The sequence below is a fragment of the Diplotaxodon limnothrissa genome, linkage group LG23 (assembly GCF_057381915.1).
Source record: "Diplotaxodon limnothrissa isolate DT_005_m linkage group LG23, D_limnothrissa_male_GT1.1, whole genome shotgun sequence".
In the NCBI taxonomy this organism is placed as follows: Eukaryota; Metazoa; Chordata; class Actinopteri; order Cichliformes; family Cichlidae; genus Diplotaxodon; species Diplotaxodon limnothrissa.
In genome coordinates, this window is record NC_140617.1 from 42,704,839 (window position 1) to 42,731,746 (window position 26,908).

A 26,908-nucleotide genomic window follows, 5' to 3' on the forward strand; every position below is an offset into this window, starting at 1 on the left:
AGTTGTTTATTTTATCTGTTTATTATTTTCTTATCCTGTTCTCACTGTCTTTCCTATAAAAAGTGCCAAGCCTCTGTTCACGATGTGAGTTGTTCTCAGCAGCTCACCCGTGTTCACGTTAAAGCATAAAAAGAAACCTTGTCTCATTGTGTCTTTATTTCTCCTGGGTTTTTTACAGAGTTTTCCCCCAACATTTCTTGGTCCTTCGGAGCCGGAGCACCTCCATCGTGTCCCATCTCCGTGACCAGTCCACGTTGTTCGCCTGTCGACAGCCCACACACCAGGTGTGTGGAAAAAGACCAAGAGCGTTAAATTCGAGTCTTGGCCAACGTCTTAGCAAGCGACCCACGGTGGTGGGGCCCGATCGAGGTGGACCAGACCCGGCGACACTGACCAGGTAGATACAGACACACTGACACAATCTTGCGTAAAAACGTATTTTAAATTCAGGGAATTTAAAATAGCGGAAGTAGCTCGTCGACTGGTAGCTTGGAGCTCGTCGACTGGAAGCTCCCCACTTCTGTGGGTTAGGTTTGGAGCTCTGGGTAGCTCCCCCAGCTGGGTCTAGACAGGGTCTAGGGAATAAGTAGCTCGTCTACAGAAAGACTGGCAGCTCCCCTTATGATAAGGGTTCCGATCGCGCGAATAGGTGTGAATGTGAATGTGTGTGTGTATTGTTTTAATTAACGGAGCAAGCTGACTTTCCACGGTCCAATAAGAGACTGAGCTGCTCCTACTGTGTTTTCTTTCACTGCTGTTCTCTGAAGTGCTGGTGGTTTGGGAGAACGGTCGAGTTTCGTCTTGTAAAGTTCACACCGCTTTTGGAAATAGTCTGAAAGTCGAAGGGCGTGTGAACAACCACTCTCATTCCTCATACCAGCGAAGGTGGATAGCAGCTGTATTGCCAGTGTACTATAAATAATATAAATACATGCATGACTAAATAAATAAATAAATAAATACATAAGTAGGATACGCTAAATAATAAATAATAGAAAAATGGGAAATGAAACCTCAAAACCTGTTGCCAACAGTGGACAGTATACACAAAAACTCATTAATGATGAACAGTGGATAGAAAATAAATATCCAGATGCAGGAAAAATCAGTGCAAGGAGATGGCGTAATCCTAAAAAGACGTCATGTCCTGGGTGGGAGGGTACGTGCAGCCCCGCAGCTTTAACGCAGCTCAAAGACAGCCTATTAAAAGAAATAAGTGCAACCACAAATCTTAGAAAGAAAGGAAAACGCACAAATGAATTAACTTTCCTAGATGCATGGAAAAAAGAGCAACAGAGACGTGCTGAGAATAAAGAAAAGAGACAGAATAAAAAACAAAAACAAAAGCAAAGCTGTGAGGTGCCTGAAGCAGCGACTGCAGGCCCTCCCCCCTATGTTACTGCCTCTGCATCTACTCCCAAGCACACAGAGAAAGATAAAGCTGTGAATAACCCGTATGGTTCAGTACAGGCAGATTTAGCAAAAATGTCATTAACACATGCACTCAAAGCAGATATAGGGGAAGATCATGTAGACAGGGACATATGGCCTGACCCCCCAAGCCCCCCAGGAGTATTTCCATTAATAAGTTCACCTAACCCCAGATATGGTCAGCCCACTGGACCTATGGGGCATAGAGACGCCCAGCCCACAATTCTTGTGTTTAGACCATGGTCACATGAGGATCGAAAAAATGTTCTTAAGGATGTCCCGCCCCTGTCTGATGGTTTTGACACATGGAAGAGAGCAGTTGAAGCAATTAGGACTCAGTGGTATTTAAACGGTCATGAAATGTACCAGGTACTTCAGGATCTTTTAGGTTTAAAGTTTGGCTCAGTGAAAGGCTCTTTCACTGGGGGGGGCAATTAATAACCCCTTAGACTCTTTAGTAATCGGTAACGGGCCACAACCCCTGCGTGCAGGCGACCCTGATTTAGAAGGCCAACTACATAACTTCTATGAACGTGTGAAGCTACAGCTGGCCCCCAAGCCAAACTACAATAAAATAGGAGAGGTGAAACAGAAAGAAAATGAAACCGCATCAGACTTTCTAGACCGCCTGCGCCCAGTTTTTAGGCAGCATTCAGGTTTAGACTATGCCGATGGCGATGCAACGCCATTCCAGCAACAGTTAAAAAATGCGTTTCTAAACGGCCTACTCCCACCAATCAGAGCACATGTAGAGAAACATTGGGTCACAATGAACACTGGCAGCCTGCCAGACGCTCTGTTGCACGCTGAACATGCCACAAAAGTGCACAAGCAGAAAAATAAGGCTGACGTGTTCACCATAGATTCAGAGACAGGTTTCCTTGCATTTGCAGGAGGCTATCGGAGGCAGAAAGGGAAGCAAGGTAATCGACAGCAAGGCCGCAGACACCCAAACAGAGACAGCAGATATGACAGAGACAATGCCTGTTATAACTGTGGAAGACAAGGTCACTTTGCACAAGATTGCAGGAGTAAGCCACAGACACAAAATAGTAGGAGAAATAATGACAGGCAAAACAGTGGCGAATCTATGGAGAACAGCGACATGTGACTAGAAAACACACAAGACATGAACATTGATGAGGGAGGAGAAGTTTTTAACATAGAACAATTGCTATTAGGGTCAGAATACAAACCAACGCTGCTAATCCATGTGAACGGGCAACCAATCCAAATGTTATGCGACACAGTAGCATGTAAAACGGTTTTGAGGCAGGCACCTAAGAACTTACAGTACTCAAAAGACACATTAGTTGTGAAGTCAGCCACAGGCCACACCACTGTACAACAACTAACTGCCCCTTTAGAACTAATGCATACAGAAAGTGGCCGCAGATGCTTCATTAAATGCATATACGACCCGTCATGCCCAGTAAACCTACTAGGAAGAGACGCTCTGACAAAACTCAAGATAGGCGTGATACCGGAAGAGAATGGCATGATTGCTGAATGCATGTTAAATGACAACACACCAGAGCCAGATAGCATTAACACGGCACACAGCAGCAACGTGTGTCTCTCTCAAGGCCACGGTGTCCCACATTATTACTGGACTCTCGACTTGCCAGAGCTCACAAAACTATACAATGTGGCCCGCAAATATACACCCGCCACATCCTCTTTTCAGAAACCCACCGAGTATCACAACACGTTGAGATTTAAACAAACTCCAGGCCCAGACCCACTTTACAATCAGCAAGTGTGGAAGCTAGGGCAACAGAGTTTGACCTTACAACACCTGTATGTCACAAAGTCGGGAAATGCAGTGTGCTCCGTAATCCAATCAGCAGCCGTGAAGGCTTTGAACCGCATGCCTAAGCCGCACGTGTCTGTAGCGCATGACATTCACTCAGACTGGAAGGATTTAGGAAAAGTGTTAGCCAGGGTTGAAGCAGACACTTATGAAAAAACGGAAGACACTCATGAAGGCTGGCTTCAAGGCCGCCGGACGGGTTGTTTCCGATACACACTGGGTTGGTTGGTCGCAGTCAGGCCCGCTGTACACCTAGCCGATGTCGCTGAAACACACGCACAACTAACTGAATGACACCAGGCAGCACTAGCTCAGCTGCCTAAAACTCTCTGGTCTACAGGCCCTGCTGATGTAGGACTTATAAAAAATGCAGATGAAGTAAGAGTAAAACCTCTCTCAAAACACAGACCACTGATATCTCAATACCCACTCACTACTGAGGCTAGACATGGCATCCGCCCAGTGATAGCAGACATGGAGAAGGCAGGAATTCTAATAAAAACAAAGACAGCGACCTGCAACACTCCTATCTTTCCTGTTAAAAAAGCTACCGCTGGTACATACCGTCTAGTACATGACCTGAGAGCTATAAACGAAGTGACTGAACAGATCCCGCCTGTGGTTGCAAATCCACACACTATTTTAAATCAGGTCACACCTAAAGAACAGTGGTTCTCAGTAATTGACCTTTCAAACGCTTTCTTCTCAGTTCCACTACATTCAGACTCACAGCCATTGTTTGGCTTCACCTTTGAGGGTCAGAGGTACACATACACTCGTTTACCCCAAGGTTTTCAGAATAGCCCAACTCTCTATGCAGAAGCGCTGAAGAAGTCAATGTCTAACTGTAAACTCCCACAGTTAGGTCAATATTTGCTGTATGTAGATGACATTTTAATAACCGGTCACACACAGCAGGCGTGTAAAGATGACACACTTGCTGTGTTACAGCACTTGGCTGAACAGGGCCACAAAGTCTCACAACACAAGCTGCAGCTGTGGAGTGATAACGTTACCTATCTCGGACACACACTCACAGGCCAGGGCAAAACACTGCTGGGAACCAGAAAACTGACAGTGCAAAACACACCCAAACCTACAACAAAACAGCAGATGATGAGCTTTTTAGGCTTGTGTAATTTCTGTAGAACTTGGATCCCAGAGTATGCACTGACAGTTCAGCCACTGCAAGACATGATTTATGGCAAAAATCTCGCCTTGCGGGACAAAATAACGTGGACGGTAGAGGCAGACACAGCATTCACTAACTTAAAGGTGGCTTTACAAACAAACGTAGTCCTGGCCCTGCCTGATTATGACAAGCCTTTCACGCTGCATGTTGATGGGGGGGCCGGCTACATGAAGGCAGTTCTGACACAGGCTTTTGGTGACGAACAGCGCCCTCTAGCATTTTACTCATGTAAGTTAGACGCTGTAGTTTCGGGCCTGCCGACTTGCGTGCAAAGCTGTGCGGCAGCCACAGAAGCAGTAAAGAAGTCAGCAGACATTGTTTTAGGGCACAAACTAGTTGTCAAGGTCCCACATGCTGTCACATCTATACTGCTGCAGGCCAATCTCTCCTACCTCACTCACGCCAGACAGCTTTCATATGTAGGCATTTTACTATCACAGTCTCACATCACATTGGAAAAATGTGGCACACTGAATCCAGGGACACTAGTGAGCGCACCAGGTGATGGAGATCTGCACAACTGCCACGCAGAATTAGACAAAAACACAAAGCCCCGCCCAGATATTTATACTGAACCACAAGCTGGCTTTGCTGATGTCTTTGTGGATGGATCAGCCTCTAAAGACAACACAGGCCGCAATTGTGTAGGTTACGCAGTGACCACAGACAATAGGATACTAGAAGCGAAACCACTTTCTTCTTCATATTCTGCACAGAGCGCTGAACTGATAGCTGTGATTCGCGCATGTGAAATACACAAAGATAAACAAATTAACATTTATACAGACAGCCAGTATGTTTTCTCTGCTGTGCATCATTTCGCAAAACTATGGCAAAACAGGGGAATGATTACATCAACCGGAAAGCCGGTTCAGCATGCCAGCCTGCTACAACGCCTACTGACTGTATTAAATTTACCACAACAACTCGCATTGTGTAAATGTGTAGCTCACAAAACTGATGGCTCTTTCATTACTACAGGCAACAATTTTGCTGACCGAGCAGCAAAACAGGCGGCACAAAAGACAGACTTCACATTGATGGCAGTAGACACACATCAGATTCCGCTGGATGTGTTGCAAACTGAACAAAAAGCGGCAAGCACAGCAGAGCAGGCAAACTGGCTAAAACACGGTGCAGTTCTGACAAACGATTTAATGATGTGTTATGGCAAGCCAGTGTTGCCAAAATCTCTCCACAAGATGGCGGCATTAGTGACTCATGGCTGTACGCATTTGTCATCGGGGGGAATGACCTGTATTGTCAACTCTCATTTCTACACTGTAAATTTTGAAACTTCAGCAAAACAATTTGTCAGAACGTGCATGACGTGTCAAAAATATAATGCTCAGGGAAATCTGCGACCAAAAAGAGGCCGTTTTCCCACTCCGCCTCACCCTTTTCACACAATTCATATGGATTTTATTGAGCTAAGCGAATGTCAAGGGTCGAAATATGCCCTAGTGGTTATAGACGTGTTCTCAAAGTGGCCAGAAATTTACCCAGTGAAAAAGGCAGATGCAATTTCAGTAGCAAAGTGCCTGTGCAATCACTTCATACCCACATATGGCATCCCAGCTTTGATACGATCAGACAACGGCACTCATTTTGTAAATGGTGTCATCACTAAGGTCTCTGAAGCACTCGGTTTCAGCATAAAACACCATTGTGCGTATCACCCTCAGAGCGCAGGCCTTGTAGAGAGAACTAACGGCACTATAAAACAAAGGCTCAGGAACTGCATGGCAGAAACAGGAAGGCCTGAATGTTTGGGTTTAGTGAAAATGTGGATGCGCTTAACACAAGGCTCCCATAAACTAACTCCATTTGAAATCATTCATGGTAGGCCGTTCCCACTGCCCATCACCAGTCAACCAATAGACAAATCAATCAGAGAAAACACATTAGCAGAATGGATGTCTAAGCTGTTAGAAAACAAAGAGATCATTGTACATAATCGACAACCTGATGATGTTTCTCCAGTGTCTTGCAGATTACAGCCCGGTGACTGGGTTCTGATCTATGGAACGCCAGGACTGCCATAATGAATTAATTAAATACACCATTAACACTAGCATCCCCAGGCTTCTACCTTTCTACCTATAAAACCCGAGAGCAGTCAAATGGTGGAAGTGGAAGCTAAATTGGCTAGTCATTCATATGTATATTAGGTCGTTACCTAGGAATTCTGGAGGGAGGGGAGTGGGGGTGAGTGATTGAGGGGGTGGGGGAGTGGAGTGTTTCAGTTTGCCATCTTAGGGAGAAATCAACACATGTCCTTTGTATGTCCTTTGTTGCTGACATTTATTGATGAAAACAGTACAAAAAACCAACCATTTGTACACATATTTACAAATAATGATAAAAAGTGAGTGAGTACATTTCAACATTTTCAGCAATCACTCACAATCCTGGCACTGCCACGGTATCTGTCGTCTGCATTTACCACATGTGTACCTGTAGCAGTGAACACATTGCACAGTGGCCTGATTTTTTTTGCATCTGTGTACTTGGATTTTAGGTCGCAAGCCACCCAAAACTTGCTCCATGCACCACTCAGCAGGCCATTTGTAAATATGTGTACAAATGGTTGGTTTTTTGTACTGTTTTTATCAATAAATGTCAGCAACAAAGGACATACACCCATGTGTGTTGATTTCTCCCTAAGATGGCAAACTGAAACACTCCAAGTTGGTGACTTTTGGAGATTTGTTTCCCTGGATGATTGAGAATGCATCAAGATGAAACACAAAAGGAAGCTCACCGCTTTTAGCAGCTCCCCCACCCCCTCAATCACTCAGTGAGTGATTGAGGGGGTGGGGGAGTGGAGTGTTTCAGTGTTTCAGTTTGCCATCTTAGGGAGAAATCAACACATGTCCTTTGTATGTCCTTTGTTGCTGTCAGCCTCACCCATCAAACTCAGGGGGCGGGGTTAACGCTGATCGAGTCAAAACCATTGCTTTGGCCTGGTGGCCATTGTTTCTAGCACACAACAACCGGCATGTGGAAGCTAACAGAACTGAGCTTTGAAAAACCCTGTTTGTGTGTTACCAAATACCGTTTTAATATTTTTTTAGCCGAGAATGTAGTGGTTTAATCTTCATGTGTCTGGTCGGTTTGTCAAGATACAGCCTCTTTGCAAAAGTGTTTCGATGATTTCGGAGATGTCTGCCCAGTCTCACGGCAAAGCGTGGGATAGACCCGCTCGCCTCGCAAGCAATCCCACCGACAAAGCGCAGGCCCTGGTACACAGCTGTAGTAACCCCCGCTGACTTCTTTTACTGAGGTTATATTTATCGATGTTTTATTTCCTGATGTTCTTATGTGTCCTACGTGTTTCAGTCGCCAATTCTGAATTATAACTAACATTTAAAACATGTTTAAGGAGGAGAGAGAGCAAATAAATCTGTTTAACATCTGATCTTTGGGTTTTTGTTCAGTAATCAGCGTGACCTGTGTATAAACACATAAAAGAGATAACGTTGGTGTTTCCGTCATGTAGTAACTGCTGGCTTTAACTGTACAAAGGTTGTTCGACACTATGAAACACATACAGACTTCATGATGTTCGGCTAATATTTTTATTGTGAATATTAATCATGCTGACCTCGCTCTGTACACCACGCAGCGAGGTCAGCATATCCACGATATCCTCAGCTCCATGAGTTAACACAAAGTTTCCCAGCTGACTATCTAACTGCCAACTATTCCAGAGACGTGAAAATATACAGCATAAAGAAAAGTGTAAGAGACTCAGCAGCAGATTAGAATAACAGTTATACATTTAATAAATCACCAAATGAATCCAAGAAACGAGCAAACCTGTTCCGACAATTTGAGTTTGTATTCCCTCAGCTGCAGACTCGCTGCTGTTTAAATGTTTGAAAAGGAAGATTAGATATAAAAAACGTCAAACATAGACTCAGTCTGCCTTCACATTTGATATGAGGCCAGCACGTATAGTGGCCTCAGCAGGCTATTACTGAAATACACGTGCTATATCATAAACTATGATATAAACAGGGAGGTCCTATTAACATGTTTAGTTTTAAAGGACACCTTCCTGCCTTTAGTCTAATTCATGAGCAGTATTAGTTTTCTTCTAACATCTAGAAGTCTGCACGATGTGTTTCATAGTTTGTAACAAGCCTTTGACAGGTAAACATAACATGACCGAAAAAGCAAAAAAAAAGCAAAAAAAAAAAGAGAGTGTTGACATAAGAAGAGAAAATTCTCTCAATTATGGAGACAGGCAAATGGTTCATTTATGTTTGATGTGTGTTTATTCCTCCCTAAATATCGTCGGTGAAGTTTGCCATGCACGTCAGATTTTCCTGCGCATTTTTATACCTCTGCCAACAGAGAGAGAGAAAAAATCACATTCTAACAGACAGCTGGTGCTTAGAATACAGTTGAATAACTATTAAAAAACAGATGATATTTAGATGATAGTTCAGTCTAACACATGTGCCAGTGAACCATTAAACGTCTGTGAAACTATGCAGTTATGAAACGTAACTTTAACCTCAGCCAAACCGATTTGCTCAGTTGTAAATAAAACAGCGAAGTAAACGTGACCCGACAGACAGAACCTGAGTGAATGAAGTCCAGCGTTTAACCACTGAGAGCTAAAACTCAGCTGAGGTTTGAAAGCTGTGTGCCGGTGATTGGACATCAGCCGCTGATAAAGCTGGCTCGCCTATAAAGTGCTCTGTAAGGAAACAAGCTCCAGCAGCTCTGCGCTCGGGGAAAATACTATATTTACTTATCTTGTGCAGAAAAATGCGCTGACATTGCGTTATATCGAGCACCGGCTGCCCAGTTAAACTGTGACTATCACCAGGTAACTAGGCGTGTTTCTTGAATTAGCAGCAGGTGTTAAACAGCTGACAGATGAGGAGGAGGATGCATGCAGGTAAACTGAGGGTCTGTTGAGCTGATCGCTGGTTTCGTGAGAAAAATGTCAGCTCGTTCTTTATGTTACAGAAGCACAGAGACACAAGACCAGGCGGAAAGAGACGATCGTTCGGTGAAAATGAGAATCTGCGAATGCAACATGTGGAACACGGAGAGTGGAATATGTAAACAAACCGGTTAACGTAACCCCCTCGGTGCACTCTGCATGCTAACTGTTAGCAGAGCTAGTGAAATCTCTGAAAACATCTGAGCACTTTTGCAAACATGTTCTATGTTGACAACCTGACCAGACATACGTCGCGACATTCGCGGCTAAAACACTGTTAAAAGTGTAGCTGGTGACAGAAAAACGGGGTATTTTAAAACTACACCACCACCATTGCTGCCTGTGATTTGATCTGCATTCTGGGATAACTGGCTGCCCCAAGTCTACACAAGCAATCGATTTTCTAGGATCGACCTGTTTTGACTTACTTTGCACGGCAACCAATCAAATGTTAGAGAAGCTGCATGGGCAGCGTTAACCCCGCCCCCTGAGTTTGATGGGTGAGGCTGACAGATAAAATTATTTCATGACGAGAGCCAGGCGTCAGGACTGCCAAAATGAAATAAATAAATATATCATTAAATAATTAATTAAATGTGTCAATAATTAATTAAAATGTGAAATACATAAATAATTAATTAAATGTGTCAATAATTAATTAATTACATGTGTCATAACTATTTATTTAATTAATTAATTCCAATTTTAATTAATTATTGCCACATTTAATTAATTATTTAATGGTGTATTTAATTAATTCATTATGGCAGTCCTGGCGTTCCATACTGATCAAGGTGCTCCAAAGGAAAAACTGGAGCGCACCTAGGTGGGAGGGACCACATCAGGTTCTCCTCACCACGCCCACCGCTTGCAAAATTGCGGAACGACCATCCTGGATCCATCAGAGTCACTGCAGGCGAGTAAGTGAAGCCATCTAAACTCAGCCGACACAGGCTCGCCCAATTGTTGTGATCTCGCCCGGTGGAGGGAACAGCCTTTCTGGCCGGGGGGTCTACTCACGACAGGAGGGTGTGTCCTGTTGTCATGAGGTGGTGGCTCCTAATAACTGCAGCGGCCCTGACCCTGGCCGGGCTCCTCATCTTTGCTTCCGTGAGGGACAACAAGTCACGCTATATGAAGAAAAGGCAGACACTGTATGACAAAGGAAAGTACACCAAGTTTCCCCATGGCTACGCTACTAACTTCTGGTGGCAGTTTATGAACACTACAGCTCACTTGAATAATAAAACTGACTGCTATGCATGTACCCATATGCCCCTATCCTCACAGACGTCTGGCCTGTGGCCGTACAGCATACCTGAAGATCGCAGTTGGTGCCTGTTGGGCCTGGCAACACATCCAGGCTACGGTACTCTTTGGTCCAAGGCCAACTACAGCATCCCAGCAAAAGCAACCTGGAGGTCATCATCACCCACAAATGTGAACTGTTCCGGACAGACCTACCTACTGACCTGGCCCCAAGTCTCAGACCCACTGCCTGATGTAATTCTACTGAACAAACTGAACGCATCACAACTGCCAGTATGTGTGATGAACAATGGATCGCGGGCAGTGGGGGAGCTGCCTACTCACCTATGTAAATACATATACACTTTCTGCCCACCGAGGAATGAGAGGAAGTGTATGGCCTGTTCAACCAACACAACCTGTGACAGTAACGCGACGCTGATGAGCCTCAACTGTCGCTCCGACTACAGCTACCGAATGCCACTACAAACAAAGACTCAGTACCAGACAGGATGTGCACGGACGGCACCCAGCAGCAGAGGAACCAGAGTTTTGGCTGACTGGTACTTCCTATGTGGCAATAAGGCTTATCTGTCACTCCCTGGAGGTTGGGGGGGTCTGTGCGCCCTGGTGCAATTATCAGATCACGTCTTCTTCATGCAAAGTGTTGCACATCACCCAAGCAGCCGACAGAGACGTGAAGTGGACATCGCCTCACCCAATTCTTTCGGCATTACAGTGGACACTGGAGTGCCGGGAGAGTTTCGCATCTGGGGAGGAGGAGTGAAATTCTTACAGAGCTTGATCCCCGGCATTGGAGTTGCCGAGGTGCGGGATCACGTGGAAATCAACCGATATGATCTGCTACGACACATCAACTTAACTAAGACCCTGGGAACGGCCTTAGCAGGAGAACAGAAGGCCATGAGAACGATGGTGCTGCAGAACAGACTGACTCTAGACCTGCTAACAGCATCACAAGGAGGAGTTTGCAAGCTGATCGGGGAGACATGTTGCACTTTTATCCCTGATGGATACGAAGCTGGAGGTGACATTTATGAAGCTTTGCAGAATTTGACCGTTCTGCAACAATATCTCACTGACCACACACCTGGAGCAGCTACAGCACAAGGCTGGCTGGACTGGCTGTTCGGCGGTTCATGGCTGGCTGCTGTAGCAAGACCGTTTGTCCTTCTAGGTCTCATCATGATAGCACTGCTAATATTAGTGTTGTGTGTGTTGCCATGTCTCAGAGTAATGATTTCAAAGATGATAACAACTACAATGACTGCTTATGTTGCCGTGCCTTAAGAAGAACAGCATCCCGTTGAAATTCTGTTAGAGGAACTTGTAATAGCTGCTAATAAATGACGTGGTGATTAAAAATGACTTGTCAAGTGGTCATGCACTGATTAACACATTAGTAGTTTATACAGGTACAACATAAGGTTTTCTTATTCTTTTATTTTTTTTATTTTTTGTAGTTTTAGTTTTATTATTTTCCTTCATTATCACTTTTGTATTTTCTTTTACTGTGTCTTCCTTAGTTCTTTTTTTCTTTTATTGTTTTATTCTTTAGGCCACATGATTTAAATTTCTGCTTTGTTGACATTTTGACCATTAAAAAATTGCTAAAGATACTTAATAAATAACCTTGACAGACAATTGTTGTATACATTTAAAATAAGTTAAAACAGGGGGGAATGTTAGTGGAAAATGATTCTATGTTTCTTTACCTTCTTTTAAATGTACAAAGATGCCTTTTATCTGCCCTTTGTCTATGGTTAGATTAGTTTAGAATTATCCTCTTAGACTTTCCCAGCGAAGACATATTGTTTTGGGACATATTGTTTTAGATTGTTTTATCTCTCACAGCTTTCTCCCAGCTCTCTGCTGACGAGACTAGCGCCACATATGGAGTTGTTTATTTTATCTGTTTATTATTTTCTTATCCTGTTCTCACTGTCTTTCCTATAAAAAGTGCCAAGCCTCTGTTCACGATGTGAGTTGTTCTCAGCAGCTCACCCGTGTTCACGTTAAAGCATAAAAAGAAACCTTGTCTCATTGTGTCTTTATTTCTCCTGGGTTTTTTACAGAGTTTTCCCCCAACACTACTTCAATCATTAAACTGATCCATGATCAGCTGATCGGCTTTTCTCTCTTGTTTGTTTATTGCCCACTTTGTGCCAGAAAGAGGAAACCGCCAGATGTCACGCTAAACAACAGCAGCACGTTTAAGCTTGATCAGCTGTTGTTAGAATTTAGGGAGAGGGGGGCACAAGGAAATACTTTTCTTTCTTATTCTCATTTAAAATGTCTCGCTTTTAATAAATAATTATCTGAATCTTACAACAAACATTTTCATCTGATGTCAAATGTATAGAAATCCATTATTGTACATAGTAATTTTTTTAGGGTCCCATCATAATTTCTTCAGAAGTAAGTACCGTATATGATGCCAGTATTTTCCCACATTTTCTAGATTCTGTACCAGTACTGTGTGTAAAATGCCATCAAAAAGTCAATTAAGTTTTATTCTTTCTCACCTGTCTTCCTGTCTCCTTTCACTTTTTAAAGGTTGCCATGTTGGAAAAAATATTTTGCCCTGCCATGCTGTTTATTGATGTGGTAAATGAATGGTTTATGAAAATATATCTAAATCTGTCATCAGTAATCAGTAATGATCATGTCTCACCTCTAGTCTTCTCTGTCTTAATTTCAGGTTTTCACCATGTGTTGTAGATAGTTCAGGAGGTTAACTCGACCAAGCAGTCTACTTTCGGGTACTGTTTAGAATACCAGAATAGGGAGGATGGTGTAGGTTTAAGTTTATTAGACTGACGCATATATACCAACAAGACAGTGTACATCACTGTGACAACAGCGTTTGTTTTCTTTCAAAGGCTTTATGGTTTTTCCTATAATACCTGGTGGGCTGGTCTCTAGTCAAAATGCCCGGGCCGATTTTTTTGTCCCAGTCCAGCCCTGCCAGAGGAACGAGACGCTCTTTTAAAATTGACATTCTCCTCCCTGGCAGCGTCCCCAGCAAACCATGTGGAAGTCAACCTGGTTCCCCTCTCTTCCTAATCTGTCTTGGGCGTGTGAGGGCTCAGAGAAGCACTTCCAGTTCATTAAATGCCTCTCACTTCATACCCATCATTCAAAGTTGTTAAGAATACATCACACTAAGTGTGCATTTATGTCTCATAGTGATGCATTGTACATACTAGGAGTACACTGCTGCTGCTTAGTGTAGCCTATGTCTCCTGTTCACCGGACAGTTATGTCGCGCATTATAAATTCCTCCACAGCGCAGAAGTTCTCAGATGCTTTTAATTTAACACTATCCCCACAAAACGGTGTTGATTTCTCAACGGATCTATTTAATCATCATTGTCTTTCGATCTTAGATGAAATCTGTCCGGTTAAAATGAGACCTGTGCCTGTTTCCAAGTCCCTACCTTGGCTAAATGACAACATCCGCTCTATAAAACGTAATTGTCGTAAAGCTGAGCGGTTATGGAGGAAAACTCATTTAAATGTTCATCTCCTTTATTTAAAGGATCTTTTAGCCTCTTTTAACAATGCTATTAGAGATGCAAGGGCTGCTTACTTTTCTCAGTTGGTTGCAAAGAGCAGAGGTAATCCTAAGGTCTTATTTGATACTGATATCATTACTCCTGCTCCACCTGCTGCCATTATTTCTTCTGCTGAAGACTGTGAAAAATTTCTTGCTTTCTTTTTAGAAAAAATTAGCAATATAAGGAAAAAATTGTCCCCATCAGCATCTGCACTGTCAGTTCCCACGCCAGTTCGGCCTGTTGTTTTAGAAAGATTTTTACCTGTTTCACTATCCGAGCTGGGAAAAATAGTTAGTGCAACAAAAGTATCCTCTTGTTCACTCGACATTTTACCCGCATCGTTATTCAAAAATGTCTTTTACTCTATTGGTCCCTGTATGCTCACTATAATTAACACCTCTTTGGGATCTGGCAAAGTCCCTGCTTATTTTAAAACTGCTGTTATATACCCCCTGTTAAAAAAGCCTATGCTGGACCCATCTCTCACTAGCAACTACAGACCGATCTCAAAAATACCGTTAATTGCTAAGATTTTAGAGAAGATTGTGGCTAAGCAGCTTACAGCAGTTTTAGACAAATATAATATCTTTGACAAATTTCAGTCTGGCTTTCGTAAAGCTCATTCTACTGAAACAGCCCTTCTTAGAGTTTCCAATGACATTCTGATGCAAAACGATGCAGGTAAGTGGTCTGTTCTCTTAATGTTGGATCTCACGTCGGCCTTTGACACCGTTGACCATTATATTTTGCTTGATAGGCTGAAATACTGGGTCGGTGTATCTGGGTCTGCCTTAGAGTGGTTCTCCTCGTATCTTTGTGAACGATACTCTTCTGTGGCAGTTTCTAAGTACAGGTCATCTTCTACGTCCCTGTCCTTTGGTGTGCCACAAGGCTCTGTGCTGGGGCCATTATTGTTTTTAATTTATTTACTTCCTCTCCAGCATATTTTGAGCCCTTTTGAGGATATTTGTTACCACTGCTACGCAGACGACATCCAACTATATATATCTTTTAAACCTGAAGATGCTTCTAAGCTGCGGATTTTAAATGTGTGTTTGGAAACCATCAAAGGTTGGATGGCCGACAATTTCCTCCAACTAAATGAAAATAAAACTGAAGTCCTTTTATGTGCTCCAGACAGACATGTACCCAGCATAATGAATGCTCTTGGTCCCCTTTCAACATTTGTGAAACCATCTATCAGGAACCTAGGGATAACCTTCGATCCTGCTCTTACATTGGATATTCACGTCAAATCTCTGGTTCGGTCTTGCTTCTATCATTTAAGAAATATTTCTAAATTGAGCCCCATAATATCTCATACTGAACTGGAGATTGTGATTCATGCTTTTATTTCATCACAACTGGACTATTGCAATTCACTGTTCACATGTCTAAACAAAAGTTCCCTGGAGCGTCTGCAGACTGTCCAAAATGCTGCAGCAAGGCTTCTGACGAAAACATCGAAATACTCACATATAACACCGTTGCTTATACAGTTACACTGGCTCCCTGTCGAATTCAGAGTCCACTTTAAGATTCTAGTTCTGACATTTAAGGCTCTTCAAGAACAAGCACCATCATACATCATTGAACTTTTACAGCCCTATGCCCCTAGTAGGTCTCTGAGGTCTTGTGGTCAGGGATTACTTGTTATTCAGTATACGAGACTGAAAACTAGGGGTGATCGAGCTTTTGCTACTGTGGCCGCCAGACTGTGGAATTCTCTTCCTCAGAACTTAAGATCTGCTGATTCACTGATTACTTTTAAAAAACAGCTAAAAACACATCTTTTTAAAATTGCATTTTGTTAACTTTTGACTGTACTTTGTCTTTTTAATCTGTTCCTATACCTTGTAAAGCACTTTGTGATCTTTTATCTATAAATGTGCTATATAAATAAAATTTTACTTACTTACTTACTTACACTCGGCTGGATTACTGTAATGCACTTTATATAGCGATCAGTGCTTCATACGTGACTCGTTTACAGTGGCGTGTCCAGCGGGGTGGCCTGTGCCCCCCCAGGCCTAATTTGCCAATTGTATGTTAAAATGTTCGTATTTTAATATTAAAAAATGTTTTTGCCCAAAACATATGTGCACTACATGTCAGTAAAAATACTATGCAAATATTGATGTCCTTGACTGCTGAATAAACACTGACTGATTGTATCTCTTGTACTTTATCAACGCAGTATCTAAAAACTTTTCACCGTAGTGGTTAAAATCTCATACTAATAAGAGTTAAAAGCGCATTCGCTTATTAGGTTTATAGGGTTATTGAATTATGGTTAACGGTTGGTAGAATTGTTTTTAACATTATCTGACAATTACATCTGCCACCCTTCTCCAAATCTGTGCCCCTACCTGGCCCCCCCAACAAAAATTTTCTAGACACGCCACTGCTCGTTTACGGAGGGTGCAAAATGCGGCAGCTTGTGTTTTAACTGGCACTCGAAGGTTTGAGCACATCTCCCCTATTTTAGCTTCACTTCACTGGCTGCCCATTTCTTTTGGCATTCATTTAAAAATTCTTTTATTTGCCTTTAAAGCTCTCCATGACCTAGCTGCATCTTAACTCTCTGAGCTGCCACAGTCTTATAAACCCACCCGCTGTCTCAGATCAGCTGATCAGCTGTTCCTGAATGTTCCCAGGACTGAGCGTAAACTTAGAGGACATCGTACTTTTGCTGTAGCATCTCTGAAACTGTGACACGATCTGCCTTTAGAGATTAGACAGGCTTCTTCTCTGCCTGTTCTTAAATCACTCCTGAAAACTCATCTCTTCACCCTGACCTTTGACACCTTGTAAGATGTTGGTTTTTAGTTTGAGTTTTTTAGTTTATTTTTGCTGTTTTATCTTGTTTTTAAATATAGGGCTGTTTAAATTTTTTATGTATTATGTGTTTTATTTTTTTACTGTTATGTTTTATTCTATTGTTCTTAACTCATTTACTGTACAGCACTTTGGTTTTGTCCTGGGTATTTTAAAGTGCTTTCTCAATAAAGATGGATTGGATTGGACTGGAAGATAAACACTTTAGTTTGCAGTACTGTGGTGAGTTCACAGTAAAGCACTGCGTTGGACTGGCGCACAGTGATTGTGGCGTTCATGGTCAGTGTTAGGTTACCTCAAGTACAGTGGATTCATATGCATTTAAGCTGATGATGCTTAGATTAAGTCCTCAAATTTCACCTTTATATCAGCTGTATAAGACAATTCTCAGGATACTGTTAGTGTAGGAAATGGAAAGACAACCAAGATATCTGTGAAACGTCTGCTTACATCTTGAATTCAGCTCCGGCGTATGTGGTAAGTTGTTAATGAGTGACTTTAATTTATTCTTTCTTCAGATGTGGCTATACACTCTACTGAGAATAAGCATACTGTCACGATATGAGTGGATCTTCAAAATAGACATCAAAATAGTTCATGGAGAAAATAAGTAGAAAAAGTAAAGATCTTCTTAGGAACAATACTGTTTGGATAATTATAACCATCATAAGCAACTGAATCATTTCAACATGTATTTGCTCAAAAATTTATTACAAACACGTATTTAATTATCAACACAAGGAAAGTCAACAGTTTCTAGAACTCCAACAGGGGCAGGACTTGGAGGTACTGGGATTTCAGGAGGCAGCAGAATGGTACACTGGTCAGTGTCATTATTATTGACCGGTGATGGTGGATGGCCTTGGGGGGAGCTGAGAGGTAACTCAGACCTCTTATCTTCAGGACACGGAAAGCAAACATACTTCTTTTCAGCAGCTGGAGACTTAGAGACATCCCAAGTCATCAGCCTCATGCGTTTAGGCTGAGGCAAATGTTCCTCTTCATCCTCCACAGAAAAAACGCTTGAATATCTACGCTTTCTGCCCAGACCTAACTCTGCAATGGGTGGAGGTGTCAGAGGCAGAGGAGACATTAAAAAGGCCAAATCATCATCCAGGGATGAACAATCATATTTAAAATCTGGATGCATGATCTTGTCTGTGTCCTTTGACTGAAAGCTGGCATCAGCAGGTGGAGGAACTGAAGAAACTGGAACATCAGAACTCATCAGCCTCATGCGTTTAGACATCAAATGTTCCTCTTCATCCTCCACATAGAAAAAAGCAGCAGAATATCTGCGCTTTCTGCAGAGACGTAACTCTGCAGTGGGTGGAGGTCTCGGAGGCAGAGGAACATCAGTAGGACACATGAAAAACGCCACTTCATCATCCAGGGATGAACGATCATTTTTCAAATCTGGGTGAATGATCTTGTTTGTGTCCTTTGAATGAAAGCTGGCATCAGCAGGTGGTGGACTTGGGAGCTCACATGCAGGTGCACTGATAGGTCTGAACATGAAAGCGGGAACTTCATTGTCCAGAGCACAACGGTCTGCACTGGATGAGTGTGGGAGCTTCTCCTTTGCCTGTGGAGGAAGCAGACTTTGAGCCAAAGGGATCTTGTGTTGCAGAGGAACATTCAAGTCATCTGACGTTTTGCTCTGTTACATATTATTATTGTTGTTGTTGGATTTTTCTTTAAAAATTCACGAGATTTAATGTTTAGAAACAGACACAGTGAAGGGTAACTTACCACAGCTCGAGCCATTTTAGGCGTCTGTCAAGGCAAAGACGCAGGATTTGGTTTCTCTGTGTAAGATTACAGGACAGTTGTCAGTTTCATTTTCAAGTCAGTTGGATAAATTCATATCAAACTTCTCAAACTGTATCATTAAAGCATTGTTTAGGTGGACAAATATGAAAGATATGAAGATAAAAACAGTAACAGCTGGCAATCAAGGGAAAACAACCTTACGAAAAAGGTCTTAATCATTATTGTTTAAAAGTAAATCTTTCAGTCCTTACTTCAGTGATTGTTTGAAGTCTCTGTGCTTGTTGTCAGTCGCAGATTTGTGTAAAATAGTTGCAGTTTGTGAATAAAGTTTGCAGGAGCTCCAAAGTTTGTCTGTTCAGTACCAAAGTAATGAGGAGACTGAGTGCAGGTTTGGAATCCTCAGTGACAGAAGAATGCAGCAATGTTTGAATTTGAATTTGTTATTGTTTTATTAACAACAACTACCAGGATCATGCCATAGCAACACAGTGATGCCCAGTCAAATGTCAGGTACAAGGGATAGCCCACATACACATCCAACAGCACAGTAAAGCAATGGGCACCAATGCCACCAGTCAGGCCTTAACAGTGGCGTGTCTAGAAAATTTTTGTTAGGGGGCCAGGTAGGGGCACAGATTTGGAGAAGGGTGCCAGATGTAATTGGCAGATAATGTTTAAAAAAAATTCTACCAACCGTTAACCATAATTCAATAACCCTATAAACCTAATAAGCGAATGCGCTTTTAACTCTTATTAGAATGAGATTTTAACCACTACGGTGCAAAGTTTTTAGATACTGCGTTGATAAAGTACAAGAGATACAATCAGTCAGTGTTTATTCAGCAGTCAAGGACATCAATATTTGCATAGTATTTTTACTGACATGTAGTGCACATATGTTTTGGGCAAAAACATTTTTGAATATTAAAATACGAACATTTGTAACAAACAATTGACAAATTAGCCAATGCCAATGCAAAACCAATGCCTATTAAAAAAAGAAGATAATCTTCTCACAAACTGAAGTTTGATTTTGAAACAGGAAAAAGTGTGGAAACAACTGAAAAGACTAACATTTGAATAACACCTGAAAGCAAGTAAATACTTTCTATGCTGCCTTATGGTAAACTTTGGTAATATTGATGTATAAAGAACAACACTGGCTGATGATGAAATACAGTCAGCTGGCATGGTGACACTGCCAGTATTAACCTGCAGGGCTGGACTGGGACAGAAAATTGGGCATTTTGACTACAGACCAGCCCACCAGGTATTAAAGCCATAAAGCCTTTGAATGAAAACAAATGCTGTTGTGACAGTCCCATATGGAAAAGAAATAGTAAAAACGTATATGATTTACTCATGAAAGTGGCCACTTTCTCATTACTTTCATATATTGTTTTAGTAAGTATCCAAAACATACAAGATTCATTATATAATCTTTCAAGGGATCTTATATCTGTTTTTACTCTTGTATGCTTTTCATACAAGTTTCACACAAGACATTTACAAACTTTATAAAATTTATATATATCTTTTCCATATGTACACTGTCTTGTTGGTATATGTATGGTTTCTATACATTTATGTCAGATAAAAACTTTGGTTGTAAGATTCAGATAATTATTTAATAAAAGCTAAATATTTGAAATGAGAATAAGAAAGAAAAGTATTTCTTTGTGCCCCCCTCTCCCTGTTAATGCCCTACCTGCCCCCCTGGCAAAACTTTCCTAGACCCGCCCCTGCACAGTTACCAGCTGTCAGCTACATAAAAAAAGGATGCTGGTGTTATTTGTCTCTCAGAAACAGTTCATAACTTCCCTTCAACTCATTCATGTCACCTAAAAGGTAAACCTGTTTCTCCATCACTGTTCTGCTCTGATGATTCAGTAAGGACATCTCCTGGTTTCATCTTCATGTTTCCCTCTCACCACATATACAAACCGACATCATGACCAGCAGCTTTACAGCTGTGGCTCCAGCAAACATCAGCTGATACTAGAAATTAATATTAAATAAATTCTAACAACAGCTGATCAAGCTTAAACGTGCTGCTGTTGTTTAGCGCGACATCCGCTGGTTTCCAATGATCAGCTGATCGGCTTTTCTCTCTTGTTTATTTATCTCCCACTTTGCGCCAGAAACAGGAATCAGAATCAATAAAGTATTCTGATTCCTGTTTCTGGCGCAAAGTGGGAGATAAATAAACAAGAGAGAAAAGCCGATCAGCTGATCATTGATCAGTTTCATGATTAAAGTAGCAACAGAAGAGGGAGGGTGGGGGGGATAAGAGAAGAGGCAGCTGTGCAGCGTAAAGACAGAATAACTCCAGCTTTGTGTCTTTTCCCATTCTAGCTAAAGTTCGGGACAAACTGCGTCTCTTCTCAGCTCAATACGAAACACGTAATATTTTCTCTGAATGAGGGACCATTCCATTTTTTAAGGAGCCGTTGGCAACTCTACTAACTAACCTTATGAATAAAATAAAGTTCACTATCAGTAACATCATAGCAACCGAACAGCTGTATAGAAACTCCGTCAAGCTGGCTAGAACGCAGTACGAGTTATTGCAACTGACGGTAAAAAGTCAGCACAACGAAAATAAACTCCACCTAAACTTGGTTTATATCTGACCCAGATAGACTGCAGGTCATAACTTCTTACCTGAAGTTCAGTTCACCTGACACTCGGACTGGTGGCTGCCTCGGGTCTCTTCTCCTGCCTCCCCTTCCCTCATCCACCTGCTGGCCTCTGTGGAAGCCCCGCCATAGCCACCACCAAACAATTGAGTTATTTTTACACATCGACCTGCATCTGGCCAATCCACCACCTCTCATTGTTCATGCCCTTACAAAAAAAAATAAGTCACCAGGCATATGCCCAGTATGCCCGATGGCCAGTCCAGGTATGTTAACCTGCAACCAAATCTGCAGCTCCATACAGCAATGTTACGACTTAGATTATATCTTATAACTCATAACTCTTATGTTAGCTCCCCTCAGTAGCATACTGCCTGAAATATTCGACGGCTGCAATAATAAGTGTTATTTTTTCCTTGGTATTCTAATTTCACTGAAGTTTACTAAACTCAACAAACTTAATATTACTTACCGGGACATTTATTCTGTCCTCATTTTCTTTCACCGAAAAATTGTTTCCTGCGGTGCCGTCTTTCGTGCTTGGCTCTCCTACCTTTGCTAACGTGATGCACATAGCGCAGAAGCCGATGCTGCATTCACTTACACTCGGATATCTGAACTTCACCGTGAAAACATAATCGGACATTTGATATTTGATTGAATTTTATTGTTTTGCCTTTGGGGTGGCACCTGGGGTGGCCAGTCTGGTTGGGGGAGTGGCCTGGGGGGGCACAGGCCACCCCGCTGGACACGCCACTGGGCCTTAAAAATACCTGACTTATATAACAGCACACTGACAGTGTCTCATCCAAAAATAGAAAATGTATAAATACAGTTAATATCATTTTTATTTAAATTTTATTTAATTCTCTTCATATACGGCCAAACAGATGTCTCAAGTCGTCACTGTTACAACATAGATAAACATGAACATGAAATCCATTATTTAATTCTCTTCCATTCACTCCAGTTCAATTCAATAGCTATATAGATGGATAGACAGATACTGTATTATATACTATATTGATTCCAAATGGAGAATTAATGTGTTATATCACCAGGATAATGAATTCAAGTAGTACAATCTCCAATAAACAGACAACACAGTTCAAGTTCAAAGTGCAATATGTGCAGGATCCAGGCTTTATATTGTAAGATGCAAAACGTTTATATATACATAATATTGTTGAAAAAATAAAGAAAGTTAAAAATCAAAATAAGTTTATTGTCACGGTGGCTGATGTGATTGCAATATGAACCCGAAAGCAGACAAGGGAGAGATGGAACTGAATCTTAACAAAAAGCAAATCATTTATTAGGTTGAAAAAACACGAACACAAAACAAGGCCCAGCAAACAGGGGCGACAACTAAAACTAAAACCTACACTGGGAATAACTCAGTATGACTATGACAACTATGACAGGAAAAACATGAACATGAATCCGAGGAGGTGCATGTGAGAAACTCTGATGAAAAAACATGAACATGAACATGGACCTAAACAGAATCAGGAGATAACCTGAAACCCGGAATAACGTGAACGGAGGAAAACAGACACACCAGCACTGACCAGAGGAAGACAGCGGACTTAAATACACAGAAAATAAAAGGGGAAGTGGAAACACAGCTGACACAAATGAACCTGACACCACAGGGGAAGCAAAATGAAACACACTGAACATGGAAACACAACCCTTTCATAATAAAAGATGAAACAAGGAGAGACATAGACGTGTGATGGGCTGAGTTGAAAAAGCAGGAGGAGTCACAGGAATTATTACAAAAACATAGTTTTCATTTATCTAACCCAAAAAAGCTGTGATGGATGGCCTTCGCCTCACGGTAATGCACCAAAGCTTTTAATCCGCCACCCTCCAGCCCAGAGGACATAGTTGGACTGGCCATCGGGCATACTGGGCATTTGCCTGGTGGGCCGATGGTGATTTTTCGTTTTTATGGGCCAATGGGTTTTTTTTTCATTTTTTCCCCGTAACAGTATAAACACTGAAAGGTGGTGGATTGGCCAGATGCTGGGAGATGTGTAAAAATAACTCAATTGTTTGGTGGTGGCTATTGCGGAGCTTCCACAGATTCAGTAACATTAGCAAGTGGTGGAGGCCAGCAGATGCAACACGCTGGCAGGTGGATGACGGAAAGGCACGAGGAGCAGAGGCCGGAGGCGGTGAACTGAACTTCAGGTAAGAAGTTATGACCTGCAGTCTATCTGGGTCAGATATAAACCAAGTTTAGGTGGAGTTTATTTTCGTTGTGCTGACTTTTTACAGTCAGTTACAATAACTCGTACTGCGTGAGCTAGCATGAAGGAGTTTCTATACAGCTGTTCGGTTGCTATGATGTTACTGATAGTGAACTTTATTTTATTCATAAGGTTAGTTAGTAGAGTTGCCAACGGCTCCTTAAAAAATGGAATGGTCCCTCATTCAGAGAAAATATTATGCGTTTTGTATTGAGCTGAGAAGAGACACAGTTTGTCCCGTACTTTAGCTAGAATGGGAAAAGACAAAAAGCTGGAGTTATTCTGTCTTTACGCTGCACAGCTGCCTCTTCTCTTATCCCCCCCCCCCTCCCTCCCTCTTCTGTTGCTACTTTGATCATGAAACTGATCAATGATCAGCTGATCGGCTTTTCTCTCTTGTTTATTTATTGCCCACTTTGCGCCAGAAACAGGAAACCAGCGGATGTCGCGCTAAACAACAGCAGCACGTTTAAGCTTGATCAGCTGTTGTTAGAATTTATTTAATATTAATTTCTAGTATCAGCTGATGTTTGCTGGAGCCACAGCTGTAAAGCTGCTGGTCATGATATCGGTTTGTATATGTGGTGAGAGGGAAACATGAAGATGAAACCAGGAGATGTCCTTACTGAATCATCAGAGCTGAACAGTGATGGAGAAACAGGTTTACCTTTTAGGTGACATGAATGAGTTGAAGGGAAGTTATGAACTGTTTCTGAGAGACAACACCAGCATCCTTTTTCTAAGTAGCTGACAGCTGGTAACTGTGCAGGGGCGGGTCTAGCAAAGTGTTGCCAGGGGCCAGGTAGGGCATTAACAGGGAGAGGGGGGCACAAAGAAATACTTTTCTTTCTTATTCTCATTTCAAATATTTAGCTTTTATTAAATAATTATCTGAATCTTGCGAACAAAGTTTTTATCTGACGTAAAATGTATAGAGATCATACATATACCAAAAAGACAGTGTACATCGCTGTCACAACAGCATTTGTTTTCATTCAAAGGCTTTATGGCTTTAATACCTGGTGGGCTGGTCTGTAGTCAAAATGCCCAATTTTTTGTCCCAGTCCAGCCCTGCAGGTTAATACTGGCAGTGTCACCATGCCAGCTGACTGTATTTCATCATCAGCCAGTGTTGTTCTTTATACATCAATATTACCAAAGTTTACCATAAGGCAGCATAGAAAGTATTTACTTGCTTTCAGGTGTTATTCAAATGTTAGTCTTTTCATTTGTTTCCACACTTTTTTCCTGTTTCAAAATCAAACTTCAGTTTGTGAGAAGATTATCTTCTTTTTTTAATAGGCATTGGTTTTGCATTGGCATTGGCTAATTTGCCAATTGTTTGTTACAAATGTTCGTATTTTAATATTAAAAAATGTTTTTGCCCAAAACATATGTGCACTACATGTCAGTAAAAATACTATGCAAATATTGATGTCCTTGACTGCTGAATAAACACTGACTGATTGTATCTCTTGTACTTTATCAACGCAGTATCTAAAAACTTTGCACCGTAGTGGTTAAAATCTCATTCTAATAAGAGTTAAAAGCGCATTTGGTTATTAGGTTTATAGGGTTATTGAATTATGGTTAACGGTTGGTAGAATTGTTTTTAACATTATCTGACAATTACATCTGCCACCCTTCTCCAAATCTGTGCCCCTACCTGGCCCCCCCAACAAAAGATTTCTAGACACGCCACTGCTCGTTTATGGAGGGTGCAAAATGCGGCAGCTTGTGTTTTAACTGGCACTCGAAGGTTTGAGCACATCTCCCCTATTTTAGCTTCACTTCACTGGCTGCCCATTTCTTTTGGCATTCATTTAAAAATTCTTTTATTTGCCTTTAAAGCTCTCCATGACCTAGCTGCATCTTAACTCTCTGAGCTGCCACAGTCTTATAAACCCACCCGCTGTCTCAGGTCAGCTGATCAGCTGTTCCTGAATGTTCCCAGGACTGAGCGCAAACTTAGAGGACATCGTGCTTTTGCTGTAGCATCTCTGAAACTGTGACACGATCTGCCTTTAGAGATTAGACAGGCTTCTTCTCTGCCTGTTCTTAAATCACTCCTGAAAACTCATCTCTTCACCCTGACCTTTGACACCTTGTAAGATGTTGGTTTTTAGTTTGAGTTTTTTAGTTTATTTTTGCTGTTTTATCTTGTTTTTAAATATAGGGCTGTTTAAATTTTTTTTATGTATTATGTGTTTTATTTTCTTACTGTTAAGTTTTATTCTATTGTTCTTAACTCATTTACTGTACAGCACTTTGGTTTTGTCCTGGGTATTTTAAAGTGCTTTCTCAGTAAAGAGGGATTGGATTGGACTGGAAGATAAACACTTTAGTTTGCAGTACTGTGGGGAGTTCACAGTAAAGCACTGTGTTGGACTGGCGCACAGTGATTGTGGCGTTCATGGTCAGTGTTAGGTTACCTCAAGTACAGTGGATTCATTTGCATTTAAGCTGATGATGCTTCGATTAAGTCATCAAATTTCACCTTTATATCAGCTGTATAAGCCAATTCTCAGGATACTGTTAGTGTAGGAAATGGAAAGACAACCAAGATATCTGTGAAACGTCTGCTTACATCTTGAATTCAGCTCCGGCGTATGTGGTAAGTTGTTAATGAGTGACTTTAATTTATTCTTTCTTCAGATGTGGCTATACACTCTACTGAGAATAAGCATACTGTCACGATATGAGTGGATCTTCAAAATAGACATCAAAATAGTTCATGGAGAAAATAAGTAGAAAAAGTAAAGATCTTCTTAGGAACAATACTGTTTGGATAATTATAACCATCATAAGCAACTGAATCATTTCAACATGTATTTGCTCAAAAATTTATTACAAACACGTATTTAATTATCAACACAAGGAAAGTCAACAGTTTCTAGAACTCCAACAGGGGCAGGACTTGGAGGTACTGGGATTTCAGGAGGCAGCAGAATGGTACACTGGTCAGTGTCATTATTATTGACCGGTGATGGTGGATGGCCTTGGGGGGAGCTGAGAGGTAACTCAGACCTCTTATCTTCAGGACACGGAAAGCAAACATACTTCTTTTCAGCAGCTGGAGACTTAGAGACATCCCAAGTCATCAGCCTCATGCGTTTAGGCTGAGGCAAAGGTTCCTCTTCATCCTCCACAGAAAAAACAGCAGAATATCTAC

At 41.6% G+C, this 26,908-nt stretch overlaps 1 protein-coding gene across 1 annotated transcript; it reads left to right on the forward strand.

Annotated features, from left to right (window-relative positions):
• Positions 1-10,602: 10,602 nt before the first annotated feature.
• Positions 10,603-12,235, forward strand: LOC146608762 (uncharacterized). Its single transcript, XM_085348684.1, has 2 exons — positions 10,603-11,583; positions 12,227-12,235. Exons 1-2 carry the CDS (start codon positions 10,618-10,620, stop codon positions 12,233-12,235), a joined length of 975 nt encoding a protein of 324 aa, XP_085204810.1. The 5' UTR covers positions 10,603-10,617.
• The last annotated feature ends 14,673 nt before the right edge of the window (positions 12,236-26,908 follow it).